The 18,119-nt window shown below is 38.9% G+C and overlaps 1 protein-coding gene and 1 long non-coding RNA gene across 3 annotated transcripts; one reads left to right on the top strand and one right to left on the bottom strand.

Moving 5' to 3' along the window:
- Window positions 1-951: 951 nt before the first annotated feature.
- gorasp1a (golgi reassembly stacking protein 1a) lies at window positions 952-11,032 on the bottom strand. Of its 2 annotated transcripts, none has more exons than XM_088334166.1 (9): window positions 10,860-11,032; window positions 8,920-9,000; window positions 8,652-8,855; window positions 8,484-8,570; window positions 7,351-7,481; window positions 5,736-5,871; window positions 5,539-5,647; window positions 5,341-5,472; window positions 952-1,433 (listed from the first exon to the last, which is right to left on the bottom strand). In XM_088334166.1, the coding sequence occupies exons 1-9, from the start codon at window positions 10,920-10,922 to the stop codon at window positions 1,057-1,059; spliced, it is 1,320 nt and encodes a 439-aa protein (XP_088190292.1). In that variant the 5' UTR covers window positions 10,923-11,032; the 3' UTR covers window positions 952-1,056. The 2 variants fall into 2 exon arrangements, with proteins under 2 accessions (XP_088190292.1, XP_088190302.1); XM_088334176.1 differs by having other exon boundaries at window positions 952-1,430.
- Window positions 11,033-11,227: 195 nt separating this feature from the next.
- On the top strand, window positions 11,228-17,063 carry LOC148374240 (uncharacterized). Its single transcript, XR_015850290.1, has 3 exons — window positions 11,228-11,301; window positions 15,883-16,009; window positions 16,989-17,063. It is a non-coding gene; the product is annotated as an uncharacterized LOC148374240 (long non-coding RNA).
- The last annotated feature ends 1,056 nt before the right edge of the window (window positions 17,064-18,119 follow it).

The following is an 18,119-nucleotide window of genomic DNA, read 5'->3' as shown; positions in this document are numbered from 1 at the left end:
AGTTTTGGTATCGATCCGTCTACATTTGTGCTAATTTGACACAAAAACACGTGGACATCATTTATAGAATGCTTGCAAAAATAATTTACTTCAGCAACAGTGGACACATCTTCCAGAAACGTTACTCAACAGCAACTTGACTGCAACATCTGCAAAAGTCACCTACGCTGTCGCTTTCTTCAAGTAACACTTGTATGATATTGCATAGATCATAAAGCTGCAGAGTAGTGGTGAGCAGAAAGCATTAGTAGTTTGCTTTACACGCTGAAGATTTTCAAATGTTAACCACAGTTAAAAGCACAACCACATTTGTAGACATCCAAAGTCTTGTGTCCTTTTACATGTCATTTTTGTTTAGTATGTTATCTGGCTTCACAGGGTATTTATTGCACTAGGTGACAATATATATTAAATCAGCTGTAGTTTGATGCTGTCAAGTATAAAACTGCATACGGGATTTTAGTACCTTTCTGCCCCACACAGCTGTGACAGCTTTTCACATTTAAGTATTTGTTTGCAGTGAGAGACATGACAGTGCTTTACCACTTGGCAATATTTACTCAATAATGTCACTATCAATGCAAAGGTTACAAGCATCCAATGTATTTTTGTTTCCTTCCTTTTTTTTAAGGTGGGGGGATGGGGTGGTCAAGGTTAGAATTGTAGCCTGCTATTAGTATCATAAACTGCTTTAAACTTGTTCGAAACGCTGTAGCAATTTTCTCATCTTCCATGTTTTGGAAAAGCTGTAATCTCCTCTTAGGAACTTTTTGCATCCATCAAATAGAAAACGAGAGGTTATTTGCTAATGAGAGAAAATCAGTTTTCAACTTATTTTGGAAGGGATTTCAGTGCTCAACAGAAATAAATCCACCCTTTTTGAAAGGGTGGAAAAAGATTACACATTTCTTAAGTAGATCAAATGTTTAGGAATAGGAAACTATGCGACTATTTCAATGTTTTCTACAACAACGATGCAAGAGGTTTATTCTCGACCTGAGAAACGACAGACTATACGTTTAAAAACAAAAAGTGGGGATTGTCACTTAATGCAGTCTAGTCAAACTTTGGCTCATTTGGTTGATCGTCAGCTTCCCCATGCTCTTCGAACTGATCTCCAGTTCCCCGATTGGCTGACGCATCCAACTGGGATTCATCGAGAACAACAGCAGGTGGACAAAGAGGTTCAATATGCGGCTCCAGTGGGTCAATGTTGGGCGGCAGCATTACGAGAGGTGGACTGTGGCTATGGTTGAACTCGCAGGCAGGGTCAGCCATGAGAGAGGAGTCGAGGTATGATGGATCATCCTCTGGAACGCCAGAATCAATTTGACCACTCATGACAGCAGGGTTGAAATCCACTAAGACCGGGGTGTTCTGATCTTGATGGGTCATTGTGTTGGAAGTAGATAATTCGTTTGCATCCAGTGCTGCTGTGAACAGAAAATGAAAAAAATATGTTTGCCTACTATAATGTTGAGCTCAATTAAGAATTACTAATGTCTGTGTACATTCCAGTTGTGGTTCTCAAATATGGGTACTCATAACCCAAGAGGCAATTCAAAAGAAGCTTTAAATATCATTTAATTCAAAGTATCGTTGTGAATTAACAATGGCTACCCCGCTAACTTCCCAGCAAAAACAAATTAAAACAATACCGTACCTGTCAACCTTCAATGCCCTTACAAACTGTCGTATTTTCCCTTACAAAATACAAAATAATCTTACACCATATTTTTTTTTCAAACGTGTTTATTTATGTAGTTTAACATGTTATATTGTACATGTGTTTCGTTATATCATATATATATATATATAAATATATATATACTGGACTGTCTCAGAAAATTAGAATATTGTGATAAAGTTCTTTATTTTCTGTAATGCAATTAAAAAAACAAAGATGTCATACATTCTGGATTCATTACACATCAACTGAACTATTTCAAGCCTTTTATTATTTGAATATTGTTGAATTTGGCTTACAGCTTAAGAAAACTCAAAAATCCTATCTCAAAATATTAGAATATCACGAAAAAGTATACAAGTATATCCTAATATTCAACTAATCACCTGAATCATCTAATTAACTCGAAACATCTTGCGAGGGTTTCCTGAGCCTTAAAAACACTCAGCTTGGTTCAGTAAACTAAATCACAAGTATGGGGAAGACTGCTGATCTGTCTGCTGTCCAGAGGACCATCATTGATACCCTCCATCAGGAGGGTAAGACACAAAAAGAAATTTCTCAAAGAGCAGGCTGTTCACAGAGTGCAGTTTCAAAGCATATCCACAAAAAGTCTGTTGGAAGGGAAAAATGTGGCCGGAAACGCTGCACAACCAAGAGAGATGACCGCAGCCTTAACAAAATTGTGAAGAAGAGCCGCTTCCAGAATTTGGGGGAGCTTCAAAGACAGTGGGCTGAAGCTGGAGTCCAGGTATCAAAAGCCACAGTTCACAGACGTGTCCGGGAAATGGGCTACAATAGCCGTATTCCCATGGTCAAGCCACTTCTGAACTCAAGACAACGGAAGAAGCGTCTGACTTGGGCTATGGAGAAGAAGCACTGGACAGTTGCAGAGTGGTCCAAAGTCCTCTTTTCAGACGAAAGCAAGTTTTGCATTTCATTTGGAAGTCAAGGCGCCAGAGTCTGGAGAAAGGCTGGAGAGGAGCAAAATCCAAGTTGCTTGAAATCCAGTGTGAAGTTCCCACAGTCAGGAATGGTTTGGGGAGCCATGTCAGCTGCTGGTGTTGGTCCACTGTGTTTCATCAAGTCCAGAGTAAATGCAACTGTGTACCAAGAGATTTTAGGGCACTACATGCTTCCATCTGCTGAAAAGCTCTATGGAGATGAGGATTTCATTTTCCAGCATGATCTGGCACCTGCCCACAGTGCCAAAACCACCAGTAACTGGTGCACTGACCATGGCATCACTGTCTTTGATTGGCCTGCTAATTCCCCTGATCTGAACCCCATCGAGAATTTGTGGGGTATAGTTAAGAAGAAGATGAAAGACACCAGACCTACAAATGCAAATGAGCTGAAGGCCGCTATCGAAGCATCCTGGGCATCAATAACACCTCAGCAATGCCACAGGCTGATTGCCTCCATGCCACGCCGGATTGATGCAGTAATCCGTGCAAAAGGATTCCCAACCAAGTACTGAGTGCATCAATGGACATTTTCAAATGTTTGATTTAGTTTTGCTGTTATAAAATTATTTTTTTACTTGGTCTGAGGAAGTATTCTAATATTTTGAGATAGGATTTTTGAGTTTTTTTCAGCTGTAAGCCAAAATCAGCAATATTCAAATAATAAAAGGCTTGAAATAGTTCAGTTGATGTGTAATGAATCCAGAATGTATGACATTTTTGTTTTTTTAATTGCATTACAGAAAACAAAGAACTTTATCACAATATTCTAATTTTCTGAGACAGTCCAGTATATATATTGTCAATTAACATTTTGTTGTGAGATACTGAGTTGCTCGACATGAATGAGGTCTATTATAAAAAAAGTTCAAGAATTAAGTAGCTTGGACCTTCACTGTAGAAGGAAAAAATACATGCATATATAATTAAGTAGAATAATATATTTTCTTATTCAAATTATTGATTCATTTTCTGCACAATGTTAAATTATTGTTGGTAATATACTGAGGGATCCCCACAAACCTGCCTTTTTCATTTTCTCCTTTTATACTTCCTTTTTTTCTTAACTTGTTTATACAACATAATTCGTGATATAATGCATCAAAGCAAGTGAGCCGTTTGAGAGCCGGCTCTCTTTAATGAGTTTAGCCGGTTCTCTATAAAGAGACGCACTTCCTTTCACTACACAACTACCACATGAAATACAATGTTTTTTAAGACCACAAGTATTTAAAATTTACTCAATCAACCCCACTTGTTTTCAGATCAGAATGACTTACGGCGTTTTAATTCAGGTTCGGCCATTGCGACTTGATGATTCTATCCACGGAAAATTCAAAACTATGTTGTAATGTAGGCCAACTGTGTTATCGGAATGATGCATGATGGGAAATCCCCAGGCGGCAGACGCATGCACACAGTAGCATCAAACCGCTCGCTTCGTTTGCAACAAAAAAAAAAAAAAAACGATACCGAGATAGAGGCTACCGCGGCGAACTCGTTTGACTTGATTGATTTGCCGTTTCGTGATAGTCGGTGTATACCGGATGGTACCCATAATTGACAAATTTACGTTTTTCCGTACAGATTTTCTTGTACGTCGTACACGTCCTAAAATGCATAATAAACGTACTTTTTACGGCAAAAACGTATAGGTTGACAGGTATGCAATACTGTGCCGTCGGCAGACCATTAAGCTCATTTTTAAAGGCCCTTTTACGTATGCGTTGGCTCCCGATGGAGTAACGCAATTACTTTTCTCTAACGCATTTGTGAGAAAATTTAACACAACTGTTGTTACAAGATGGTGCTTTACACAGCTACGTTTAAAAGCAGTCTATGGATCAGTACATATACTGTAGTTTGGCAATTTCTCATTCAATCCTCCTTCCACCAAAAGAACAACACTACAACAGATAGGCAATGGTGGGATGTTCATACGTACCTACAAAATACAACGAAATTCAGTTACGCTGTCTCAAGCACAGAGTACAAGAACATGTAATTTCTCCCTTCTGATATTCTTCCAACTGTATATACTCGCAACAAAGCCGTATTTACAACTATAAAATAGACACTGAAATCGGGGTCAGTTTTCATGCGCATAGGTATTTGGTAGTGTGTCACCTGTAGCGAATGGTAAGCAGGCCATGGGGAAGGGGAGGGGCTTTTACGGGAACAACGAACGATGAGACAAACGTGAGCGCAGAATTTACGGTAAGAGTGGTGAATTTTGGTTATTTTATTTGTAAAATTATTTTTGATGTACTCCATGCCTGGAGAAAAATAACAATAAGTCTTGGACCTCACCCAAAAATTGAAATGGAAATCTATGAGTGGTTTGAAGACAAAGACAAAATGGATATGGAGTGTCCCCTTTGTTCGTTTGCAAGCTCTCAAGACGTTACAAGCCCAAAAATATGAAGGCAAGTTTTCTTCCGTTCCTTTGAATCAGTTTTAAGGGCGTCGACTTAAATATGAGTATATACGGTTATTCTTGACTAGATAGTTACTTTCAGAGTAATGTGCTACTTTTGGGTGTTGGTAATATTTTTAGATTAAGTAAATGGTAACTAACGTTTTTTTACAGTAATGCTCCCGACACAAACGTCCACCCTTTGTTTATCCATTAAGCCTTTAAAACATTCAAACAACTCCCCCAAAATATTGGATCGCATCCAAACTCACCAACACCGGAAATGTCAGAGTTGATTGCAAGGGATGTGTTGTTCAAGTCGACAGATGACACGGACTGATCCAGTTTGTCCGATGAATCTTCCTGTAAAGGGCTAATGGTAGCGGCTTCAGAATCAGACAAGCCTGTGATGACAATTACCAAAAATTCAGGTATAAGCCTCACAAAAACATGTCTTTACTTGCACTCACCAGGATCCATGACACTCTCCGATTGTGGACTAAATGAAGTTTCCTGGAGAGTAACTTCTCTCAAGTCCAACAGATCCTCACTTGGGCTGGAAGGTGCCATCAAAGGCGCCTACAATCACATGTAAAAATGGTTTATTTTGATTATGTGAAAATGAATCAGACATTGTAATCAGAGATATTTTTTGTCAGTGATGTACCTCTGTGTAGCCGTGGTTGGGCAACTCTGGAGGTGGCTTCTCCTCGGTAGAAGGTGGTATAGGGGTCTTTGATGTTGATTGGGCAGCATGAGCGGGAATTCGATGCAGGTAGCCAAAGCCAATGCCACAACCTAAGCTGAAAATAAGAAGGAATCAAGAAAAGATTATTTATGAAGCAATCGCTCGTCCAGCATTACGGAACAACTGCGAGGTGATGGAATAAAGTCCATTATCTGCACCGCTTATCCTCAGTAGGGTCGCGGGGGTGCTGGAGCCCATCCCAGCAATCTTCAGGCATTGGGCAAGGGACACCCTGAACTGGTTGCCAGCCAGTCGCAGGGCACACAGAGACAGACAACTCACTCGCTCCTTCACACCTAGGGACCATTTGGACTGGCCAATCAATCTAACATGCATGTTTTTGGAATGTGGGAGGAAACAGGAGTGTTTGGAGGAAACTCCACACAGGAGGATCGATATCATGACCTCAGAAGTGTGCCGCACACGCGCTAACCACTGCGCCGCTGTGCTGCCCGGAATGAAGTCACATTATTTTTATTGAACATTGCATCATTACGAACAAAATTGGCATTAAACAGTCAAACGCTGCAAAGTTAACACGGAAACAGAAATACAGAGAAAAAAAAGAAAATAAATTTATAAAATATATAAAGCAAAAAGAAAAATAATAATGGGCAGCCTTTTAAGCATCTTGTATATTATTTGCACATTGGGAATGTTGATAAGATTTAACCCCCCAAAAAAACATGTTACTGGTGGAATGTAAGGTTGGGGAGGGGGAGGTTAGCTTGCATGTACGCATCAAAGGTTGCCGTGACAACTCCACCGCAGGGGGTCCGCCCCTCCCAGCAGTGGGTTTACATTTTTGATCTTTTTTTGGCGGGTAAAAATGTTGTTACTCATGGAAAATGTAATATGAAATTATCTGAAATGATCTGCATTTATATAGCGCTATTCAAGTCAATGACTTCCCAAAGCGCTTTACAATGTGCTCCACATTTCCCAATAGCGGCCTTGTATTGCAGCCATGTAAGACGCTAACCTGCTTATTGGGGGTATTAGGGGTTCAGTGTCTTACCCAAGGACATTTCGACATGTAACACGGACGAGCCGGGATTCAAACTGGGATCCCTTCTTTGAGCGCTATACCTCCTGAGCTACTGCCGCCCCCAAAGTACTTAATATCGCACTTTCTTCATTTTTGTTTTGTGTGATAAGTCTAAATATAATGTAATCTTTGAGTGAGGCGGTAGGGAAAGAGTATCTTACACATTTGATGGTGTATAGCATACATTTCTATGTATTTCTGTTTGTTGTCAAGTTATTTGTCAAACACTTGCGTTTTAGATCGTATGTTCATTCCAAACATGTGATTGTTTAAAGGCCTAGAGCGATTGGCTACTACGATGGTCTGACATGGCGTGCACAGTATATATATGTTGTTTGCACTATTTTTTCGATCGGTCCAAAATTTCAATATTTGAATATAGGAGGAAATTAAAAATCCGAATCATCAATTAATCGAAAGAATAACCGACAGATCATCACTTATTAAAATAATAGTTGCAGCCCTAAAATGAAGTGTGCTCCATACCTTCCCTCGCCTCCCCAAGCGCCATTAGGAGTGACCACCACTTCTCTGCAGTTGTCCGTGACTGTGCTGTACACCAGAAGCTTGACTTGCTTCCCCTCTTGGGCCTCAATCAGCGAGAAGAAGTCATCAGACTGGAAATCAGTATAATTGATGGAAAGGTAAGTCGCTGGCATCTTGCTATCTGGTCACAATTTCAAAACTAGGAATATTATTTTATAGCTCAGGAGGTAGAGCGCTCGTCTTGGGATCAAGAGATCGCCGGCTGGATTCCCGGCTCCTCCGTGTTATATGTCGAAGTGTCCTTGGGCAAGACACTGAATCCCCAATGCCCCAATGAGCAGGTCGGCGCCTTGCATGGCTGCATGGCCGCAATTGATGTGGGAGCGTGTGTGTGAATGGTTAAGTGTGCTTTGGGAAGTCTTCATTCATTTGAAAAGCGTTATATAAATGCAGGCCATCAGATCATTTCTATAAATTGAATCGATCCCAACAGCTAAGAAGAGATCCGCAGGTTCAAGAGCGTTCTCCATTCGGGCCCCAGTGCTGTGGAATGCTGTGCTGCAACCTCAGTGGAACTGTTTCAATCCAAGCTTAAAACACACATCTATTCTATGGCTTATGAATGACGCATATTTCATGTTGACGATGTCAGTGTATTGTTTGTTCATGCTACATCCGTTGCAGGCAGGTCATCCTGGAAGGGGGATGACTTCATGTGCGGTCCCTTCTCAAGGTTACTTCATATCCTCATGCTGATGTTTCAAGTTTTTCCTTGCTCTCATGTATGTTTTAGATCAGGGGATGGTGTAATTATAGTCTGTAGTTTGCAATAATCTCTGGTTTGTGCAGCCGTTTGAGACTTCTTGTGATAAAGGGCTTTGCAAATAAACATGACTTGACATGACTTGAATTGTCTTTTGTGCCATTGATAATAGCATAGTAAACGTGATATGCAAGGAACTAAGACATGGCACCCCAAAGACCACTAGGATAAAAGGCAGGAATAAAATGCCAAACTCTTGAGATTACTCCTTGTGGGCAACTGGGCATGAATGCATTACGCCACAAGGAGAAAGAAATCACTGAATGTATATTTATAAATATGAATATCATATAATGTTATCTCTACTTACATCTTGTAACAAATGATCTGCTCCAACAATGTAGTCAGTGTAGGGATGGAGCCCCGCGAGAGCAGCAGGCGAATTGGCTTCCACATCCTTGCGAATAGGAATATTATCTTTATTAGTCGAAGTTTGAATTTGAACGCGACAATGAGTCGAAGGTGCTCACATTCTTACCAGGACATGCCAAACGTTCTCGTTGGCTCCTTGGAAGCTGCAGAAACGAACACTTGCGCCCAGCAGCCCTTGTCCTCCCCACATATTACTCGGCGTCACCTCCAATTCACGAACCGTCATGGTTTTGGTACTGTACACTTCCATGTTCAATGATTTTTCCATATTGCTTTTCAGGATTTCTTTTAGGAGATCATTTTCTGCATTCTGATAATACAGTAATAATTTTTTTTAGTGTCTGTGATATGTTGTCAGCCGCATCAAAACTTACGAGTCTTTTGTGGTCCATCGACAAAATGAAGTCAAAGAAAGGTTGCAGTCCACATTTTTCTGCCGGCGAATTTGGCTGCACCTGCCAAAGGATAATATTGAAAATTTAGTGCAATCATAAAAACATGACACAATTGGCATGGATACATTTCACCAGTGGTGGGCTGTCAGGGCCAACAATTGCTTCTCTGCTGGCCTAATAAATATCTGAATCGTGTGAAGTTGGTTATATTTAGTCCATGAACACTTAAATAATTTTCTGCCAGTTTCCTTTTATTGCTTTCGCCTTGTTGTGCTGCTTCCAGATGCGTGCTTTCCTATTCAAGCATTTAACAAATAACATTTCAGAGTTGCACAGATCACAGATTATTGCAAACTACAGACTATTTTTACACCATCCCCTGATCCAAAACCTATATCAGGGCAAGGAAAAACTCAAAAACATTAACATGAGGAAAATAAAGAAACATTGAAAAGGGAGCACATAACTTGACTTGACTACATATTGCCAGGGTTATAAATGTACCCGGAGGCCTTCACAATCTGTTCAGCAGGCCCTGAGGCATAACAAAGTGAAGACCAAGCTAGTTTAGCCAACCAGACTCCAAGTCTGTGTGCCAGGGCCATCGAGCAGGCCTAAGGAAATATCAGAAGTTTACATAAATATCACAACAAAATGGTGAAGAAAAAATATCCCCCTATCAACTGCTTCTCTCTTACACACTTTCAGCCCTAATTCAAAAAAGAACTTATGCTAGCAATACGGAGAGGCTCGACCTTTAGCTTAGCTTCAACGCCGATAGAAAATAACTTCTCGATGGAACTGAAACACACAGACGATCTGTACGACAGAGTGTTTGAAATTTTCTTGAGTTAGGTAGGATGGGTTTTGTGCACAAATAGAACTGATTTTAGGTGGGTAAAATGTGTTTTTCCTAAATAACATTGCAATTTTATGAGGTTATTAGTGATTTTTTAAAATCTATGTAACAGCTATGGGGTGGGGGAAGCCCCGGAGAGAGCCCTTTGCTGGCTCTGGAGTAGGACAAAGGAGTTTAGCTGGGGACCAGGAGAAAATGGTGACTGGCCATCACTGCCGGTAATACATAGCTGCAGTGAATGTTTTAAAGCTATAAAAAAGTTACAAGGAGTTGGATTGATTCATATGTAGCGCTACAATTTTTTCGCACTGTTGTACATAAAATCCATTTTCAATACTTCAACTCAATACTACATATTTATATCTGTATATTTAAGGAAACTGTGCGGGTCAGATGTATCGACATTTCGTTCTGTATACATGTGTACAAGAATGACAATAAAGTATATCTGAATCTGAAGGCCTAGGTGTGGAGTGCACGGCCCACCATGATATGTATGTTTATTAATATTTGTTGTGGGTGTTATTGGTTATTATAAGCTTTGCAATAGAAGAAGAAATAGTAGTAATAACTATTTCTGGTCTCTATAAAGTTTTGAAAAGTGGAGGAACATCAACAAAACCGTAACTATTAGATTACTATACAGAGAACAGAGACTCGGTTGGTGCGTGGATTCGAACTTTATGTCAGAGGAAAAAAAAATGCTTCTTAAAAACCCCCAAAACATGATATTACTTAATCTACCACGACAAATTAAAAAATAAAAATGTTTTCAAATGAAAATTATATAACAGAACAAATGTAGTAAATGTTTAACCCTTCGTAAAGTTGTTAATTGGATTTAAAGGCTTCGTCATAAACATTTCTTCATCGAGTTAACTCTAAATATGAACTTATTGTACAGTATTATTAAAGGAAACGTGTAGAATTTGAAATGCCACCTCGACGTGTTCGACCGGTGTAACTACTTAGTTGTTAGCTGTTAGCGCAGTCGAGCGGCTCTTTTGACGTTAACCCAAACAAGCAAAACAGAAATTCTTGTATTGTTCAAAAATCTTACACCGTGGACGTGGTAGCCATATGTTCCTCCGTCGAGTACGTCCGAACTCTGTGTTAACCCCATCTTATTAAGGATCTTTAAAACATAAATAAAAACGGATAATAAGACACGTAATACGATCACATCTGCCAGTCCATTGCCATACTGTCTCCAGACAAAAACAATCGAGCATCTCTGCCATCGATTGGGTGAATGCTTTCTTCGCGTCTTTAACAAACAAAGCGCGAGCGTGGCGAGTTGTTGCCCCCTTCAGTCCGATCTTCTTATTGCAGTTTGCTCTTTGAGGACGGCGTCATTCAATATGAATTTGTATGGAACTTTAAAGTGGGGTGAAATCGTTTCTTTTAAGCAGTCGGGGACCGTGCATTTTACACCTACGCCTTCACTCCAGTCAGAACCAGCGACGTGTCGCTTGCTTTCACCCCCAGGGATTCAAAAAAAGGTTAGAATTGATTTGTATTTTATTTCATTGTACGTCTGCAAATATTTTCATTTATGTTTCCTGCGTTTTTCATTCAATGCGATTTACATAACAAATGTAAAGTTGATTTTTGTATAACATAGGTTGTTGTTGCACTGAAAAGTCACTATTTTAATAACATCTTTGTTGTGTTTTTCAGAGACTCTGAGTTACTTTGACATTAAAATTGCGTAGTATGAAAAAGTTCAAAGGAGTTACACAACACAGCGTCATCTTGTAGTTGAGTGAAAAAAATAAATGCTACTTTAATTTAGTAGAGTAAAATGTGTTTTTCTACGTTATTGATTCATTTTGTGCATCATGTTACATTATTGTTGGTAATACACTAATTAGAAGACCCTAAAATACCTGTCCTTTTTTTTCATCCTCTTTTTTCCCCCCAATTATCTGAGGTTTGTATTCTTCCTTGTGCTTTGTAGCACTTGTTTTCGGTTGCACTATAGTGACAGCTAGTGGTCAACTATCATGCAATGTCTCTTTAGCTTAACTATTGTGACGTTGTATGATAGATTGAAAAATAACTAATTTAAATTTAATTTAAAGTAATTTAATAAATATATCATTTTATTATTTCAGAATATAAATAAAATGGAAGGCATTTAAAAACTCAAACATTCATATCAATGGCTAAAATAGAAACTAGTGCATTAAATTGTTCATGTACAAGCAATAAAATGGGGGGAATCAAAGTAAAATCCTAAAAGCGCATGAAAAATACATTTGGAAAGTGTATTGCATACCTGTCAACATGTACGTTTTTGCCGTACAAAGTACGTTTATTATGCATTTGAAGACGTGTACGACGCACAAGAAAATCTGTACAGAAAAACGCAAATTTGTCAATTATGGGTACCATCTGGTATACACCGACTATCACGAAACGGCAAATCAATCAAGTCAAACGAGTTCGCCGCAGTAGCAAACGAACCAACATCAGATTTCATGTGCTAGTTGTGTAGTAAAAGGAAGTCCGTCTCTTTTTAGAGAACCGGCTTTTTCGGGTCAGCTCATCAAAGAGAGCCGGCTCTCAAACGGCTCACTTGCTTTGATGCATTATATTACGAATTATTATGTTGTATAAATAAGTTAAGAAAAAAAGGAAGTATAAAATGAGAAAATGAAAAAAGACAGGTTTGTGGATATCCCTTTAATCAGTATATGACCGACAACAATTTAAGGCAGAAATGAATTCATACTTTGAATAAGAAAATGTATTATTCTACTTAAATATATTTGCATGTATTTTTCCTTCTACAGTGAACGTCCAAGCTACTTAATTTTTGAACTTTTTTTTTATAATAAACCTCATTCATGTCGAGCAACTCAGGATCTCACAACAAAATGTTAATTAACAATATATATGATATAACGAAACACATGTACATTTATAACATGTTAAACTACATAAACACGTTTGAAAAAAAATATGGTGTAAGATTAATTTGTATTTTCTAAGGGAAAATATGACAGTTTGTAAGGGCATGGAGCCGTGGAGCTTAACAGGTATGGTATTGTTTAAATTGAAATAAGAAAAAATGATAAAAAACAAGAGCACATTTTAATAACAGGAAGCTATAATCAACTCTTATTTATTCTCTGAAACACTTTGTCTCACTTAGGACGTCCATTTGATATCCTTTGAAAGCTGATGATTATAGGGCTGCTTTCGGGCTTGGCTCAGTAAGGCCGAACAGAGACTCCAGGAAGTAGGCGTTCGATTTCCATTGTGGCAAATAAAGAGAGCGAATTCGCTGGAGCTGGTGAACGGATTCAAACTGTTTGTTGTTTTTAAGGTGTTAGAGGTGTACCCAAATCCTAAAACATGCAAAATATGAAAAAATATGAAAAACATAGTACATGGTTTTTGGATAACAGCTATATAACAGCTATAACAATGCGTTTTGAAGACAGCCTGTCTCGTCTTTGAGTTCCTGAGATGTGACGTTGAGTGAAGATCACCAGTAGCCGAGCGAGCCACTCACCATATTGGTTTCCATTATTATTATCTGCACCGCTTATCCTCAGTAGGGTCGCGGGGGTGCTGGAGCCCATCCCAGCCATCTTCGGGCAGTGGGCAGGGGACACCCCTGAATTGGTTGCCAGCCAGTCGCAGGGCACACAGAGACAGACAACTCACTCGTTCGCTCATTCACACCCAGGGACAATTTGGACCGGCCAATTTACCTGACGTTAAAATTGTCTTGTGTTTGATCTTTTTTGTATTACATGTATAAATGCTTCAGTTTTATTTTCTGTGTTTATCAGTGCTAATGTGATAATATAGAAAAGTTTACTATTTTCTCTTCTATTATCACTCATATTTTCTCTTGTTGCATTTTCACTTTTGTGACTTTTTTCCCATTTTTTCCCCACATAATTTATTAAACTTACTTTATACTTTTTACCGTTATTTTATTATATTGTTTACTGTTTTTTGTTGCACTTCAATTGTAGGATAAATCTGTTGCTGGTGAGGTGTAACTTATTTTTAAAGTAACGGAGTAGTTAGTTTCCTGGTAAGTATTTACTTTTACTATGGAGTACTTTTGTTACTAACTCAGTTACTTTTTGGAAGGAGTGAGTAACTTTAACTATTTTTTAAAGCAATGTGCCCAACACTTATCAGTAGTACTGTTGGTGGTCGTTTTAGTGTTATTGTCGTACAACACTGCAACTATTAACTTATTACTCTAAAGTTTAAATGAAAATATAAAATATTATCAAGGCGCTATCTATTAAAATATAATAATGTAATCGGTCACATCTACTCTTTTCCACTAGATGTCAGGGTATTTCTTGTATTGAGACTTTGCTTTTGACCATAGATAGAAGTGGGCAGCACGGCGGGGCAGTGGTTAGCGCGTGTGCGGCACAGTTCTGAGGTTCATGAGATCGAACCTCCTGTGTGAAGTTTACATGTTCTCCCCGTGCTTGCGTGGGTTTCCTCCGGGCACTACAGTTTCCTCCCACATTCCAAAAACATGCATGTTAGAATGATTGACCAGTCCAAGTTGTCCCTAGGTGTGAATGAGTGAATTGTCAGTCTCTGTGTGCCCTGCGACTGGCTGGCAGTCAGTTATGGATGTCCCCACTGCCCGAAGATAGCTGGGATGGGCTCCAGCACCCCCACGGCATCTAGTTTTTTCTAAATAGCTGGTTATAAAAATAGGTCACCAGTCATGGGTCATTGTTGTTTTCTGGGAAATTGTGTTGACATGATATTTAAGTGGTTGACTTGGTCAATTTCAACCCTCCTTGTAATAATTGCAATACATATAAAATAACAACATAGTAACAACATAGTCATAACATTATAACTTGTTATCTTAGAAACACTTTTCAAACTGGTAGCTTTTTGCACTCAATAAGAAAAAAAACGGTTGGTGATCAGTGCACTAAGCAGCTTTCATGCCCACTAAAAGTACAGCTTCAAAAAAAAAAAACAAGACTACACTTGTACACCGATTTTGGCTAACCTGCATTGGCTCCCAGTTAGCCTTAGATGTGATTTCAAGGTTCTCTTAGTATTATACAAAATCATACATGGACTTGCTCCCTCTTATCTTTCAGATCCGATTTGCCCCTATGTCCCGGTCCGAAGCCTACGATCTGAGAGTGCCGGTCTTCTGGTGATCCCAAGAGCAAAGAAGTGTTCTGCTGGTCCGAGAGCGTTCTCCATCCGGGCACGGGTGCTGTGGAATGCCCTTCCCCCTGAGATCCGATCTGCAACCTCAGTGGAAATGTTTAAATCTAAGCTTAAAACTCACTTCTACTCCATAACATATGAATAACCTAGTCTTCTCGACGGCTGAAAAATAGTCTGTGTAATATAGTGTAATAATCTGTGAAGCCCTTTGAGACTCTTCGTGATTTAGGGCTATACAAATAAAAATGACTTGACCTGACTTGACTCAGACAGCATGGCGAATGAGTGGTTAGCGCGTCTGCGGCACAGTTCTGAGGTCATGAGATCGAACCTTCTTGTGTGGAGTTTGCATGTTCTCCCCGTGCTTGCGATGGTTTCTTCCAGGAACTCTGGTTTTCTCCCACATTCCAAAAACATGCATGTCAGGTTAATCAGCTCCTCCATATTGTCCCTAGGTGTGAATGAGCGGGCGAGTTGTCTGTCTCCGTGTGCCCTGTGACTGGCTGACAACCAGTCCAGGGTATGCTGCCCTCAAACTAGGAATTTGACAAGACTTTAAGAACGATTTTGGCAGGGAGGAAATGTTACTGAATTAAGTCAACTCACTGTAACACTTATTGCAGTAGTAAGGCAATACCTCTCTCCCTTCCCTAAGAAATTGCAGTGCAAATAAAGAAGCTGTCCCTTGTAGTTTTGTCAAGACAATAAGTAACATGGTGGCCGTAACAGGGAATTTTAACTTTGTCCTTGTCCACACACGTTTGATTTCCCCACTTATCATTATGATGCTAGATTTAAAGAAAAAAAACTCAGAGCAGGTGACTAGTATTTTTTCGCCTGCATATTATCAGATGGGACTGTAATAGAGATTTACGAGAAAATTATTACTCTCGCAGGTGTCATATCCTTATGAATCACAAGGTTTTAAGAGGACTTTGGTCTGAAGAATGGAGCAAAGAGAGAGCTGACACACACGCCTCCAGTCAAGACTCCGACGCACTTGTGACTTCACCTGCTCTCTAGGTATGTTCTTTGTCATTTTTTATGTCATGGATTGTATTTTGTATTTTTTTCCTTTTTAATAATGTTGCAACAAACATCACATCACAAAATGAACAAAAGAGATAACAGGTTGAAGCCAAAGACTTTTAAGAATCCTGTCCCTAAAGTAACATTGGGACACCCTCTAACAACAATATGAAATTAAAGACCTGAGACAAATGGGCATTTCATGTGAAAAATTTGAGTGTGTACAGGTCTTCAATCCTCTTGATCAGCCGTGTTTTAATTTTATCCAGACTTCCTTTTGCTTTAACAAAAAACTTTACCATGTGCCATCTGGGTGCTGTCTATCAGTCCATTTTTTTCTTCCCATTTTGTAGTTCAACTTTTGAAATCCTTCTTTTATTTCACTCCTCGTTTCTTTCGTTTCATCTAGTGATACTCTCCGAATTTCCATAGCTGATTTGATCAAGTCTATGTTGTTGACTTTCCTTGCTTTGGACATGTTCCATTTTGAGTTGAAATGTTCGGTTTGTTGGAAAAAGGGAAAAAAAATCCCAAGTAATAACACTCGGGAGTAAAGAACGGAATTATGCTCACAAGAAGCGTCCTTGCCTATGAGCATAATATTCCTTTTGTGTTTGGATGCTCTCTAAAATTGTTTTTTTAATTTGCTTAAAGAGAGCACATGTTTTCCATTACAATTAAATTGACATTAAAACTAATAATTCATGTACAATATTTAGCTTTCGCAAAAACTACAACTGAAATGCTTAATCCTTATATTATTCAGGTATCTATTTCCAGTTCAATGTAATTCATATTTTTGCGAGACAGGATAAACATTAACTGAGTCATATGATGTGTGTGTGACTGCCTGTTGTAAAATAATCAAGCCCAACTGCACACTTTGATTATACCACACTCACAAATACTGTATGATTCATAAATGTCATGCGTCTCGGAATTAATTTTGTTTTGTCATTGTTTTGAATTTAAGACATTATACTGTTGACACAGTCAAAAATTGCAAAAGTTGTACTCATGCGATGGCAATGGAGAGGCTGATTCTGCGGAGGACGCAGTCTTTGAAGAGCCTGGCTCGGGTTCAAGAGAGGTCATGGGACAATCCGGTTCTCAGCCGCTGGGACAGAAAGTCCGTGTTGCAGTTGGTGCATCAGTAAGTGCCGTGATCCCGCTCGGAATGATTAATAACTTGTTAGAGTTTAGTAAACCCCCTTTGACCAGAGGGCCCCAATCAGGCTTTGGATTCTTCCAATCTCCACTCACCTATGCCTAATCATCCTAGCCCTTTATATATGACTGTCTGGACAAGCCTAGGTTTGATTTTGTTTCAAAATTTCAATTTTATGTGAACCCATGTTTGGCACTTTGTACCTTCTTTTGTTATTAAATGTAATCCATCTTTTTGAGCACCCCTGCTCCCAGTATCTGCTTCCCCCACATGGGTCCACAATCCTCCAAAATTAACATAACTTGAGGTCTCTTTAACTATAGCGCTTGTACTTACTCTTTCTGCAGAATTTGTCATGTGAAAATGTTATTATCTTTTGTGTCATTCCTTCTGTGTGACAGTATTGCAATGAGGCTTTTATCGTACCATAAAATAAAAGTAACATCTCATGAATATTCAATTGGGCCTGAAAAAGGAACCATCTAAAAATGTTTGCGCTTAAAAAAAAATGAAAAATTGAGCGGTCTATCTTAAAAAGGGACACCTTAAACAAATAAAGCATTTTTATTACATGATTAGTAGTAAAATCATTGCATCAGAGGTTTTTGACTGAATTGCAATACTGAAGTAAAATTTTAACATGTCAGCCGTTATTCTGAAATTAAAACATGAACTAAACACGTTATTAAAACTTATCATAACTGATTTCACTTTTGTATAAACATTATTTAAATGAGACAATCTGCTTTCCCTTCAGGTACCAAAGCTGTGGTGACCTAAGGAGTCAAGAAAATATTACACCTAAACTCCAGGTAGACACATGTTGTAATTTTACAGACACCAATATTTACTGTTTTTAATTATATTTACATTTTTTATCAATTTGTGGAGGGGCAACATAACTGGGGAGCACTGACTATTATTACAATTGAGAAG

This window comes from Urocampus carinirostris, chromosome 1 (genome assembly GCF_059441175.1).
Source record: "Urocampus carinirostris isolate Australia breed hairy pipefish chromosome 1, RoL_Ucar_1.0, whole genome shotgun sequence".
NCBI lineage: Eukaryota > Metazoa > Chordata > Actinopteri > Syngnathiformes > Syngnathidae > Urocampus > Urocampus carinirostris.
The sequence above is the reverse complement of the archived record's forward strand: the minus strand, read 5'-3'. Positions and strand labels throughout refer to the sequence as shown.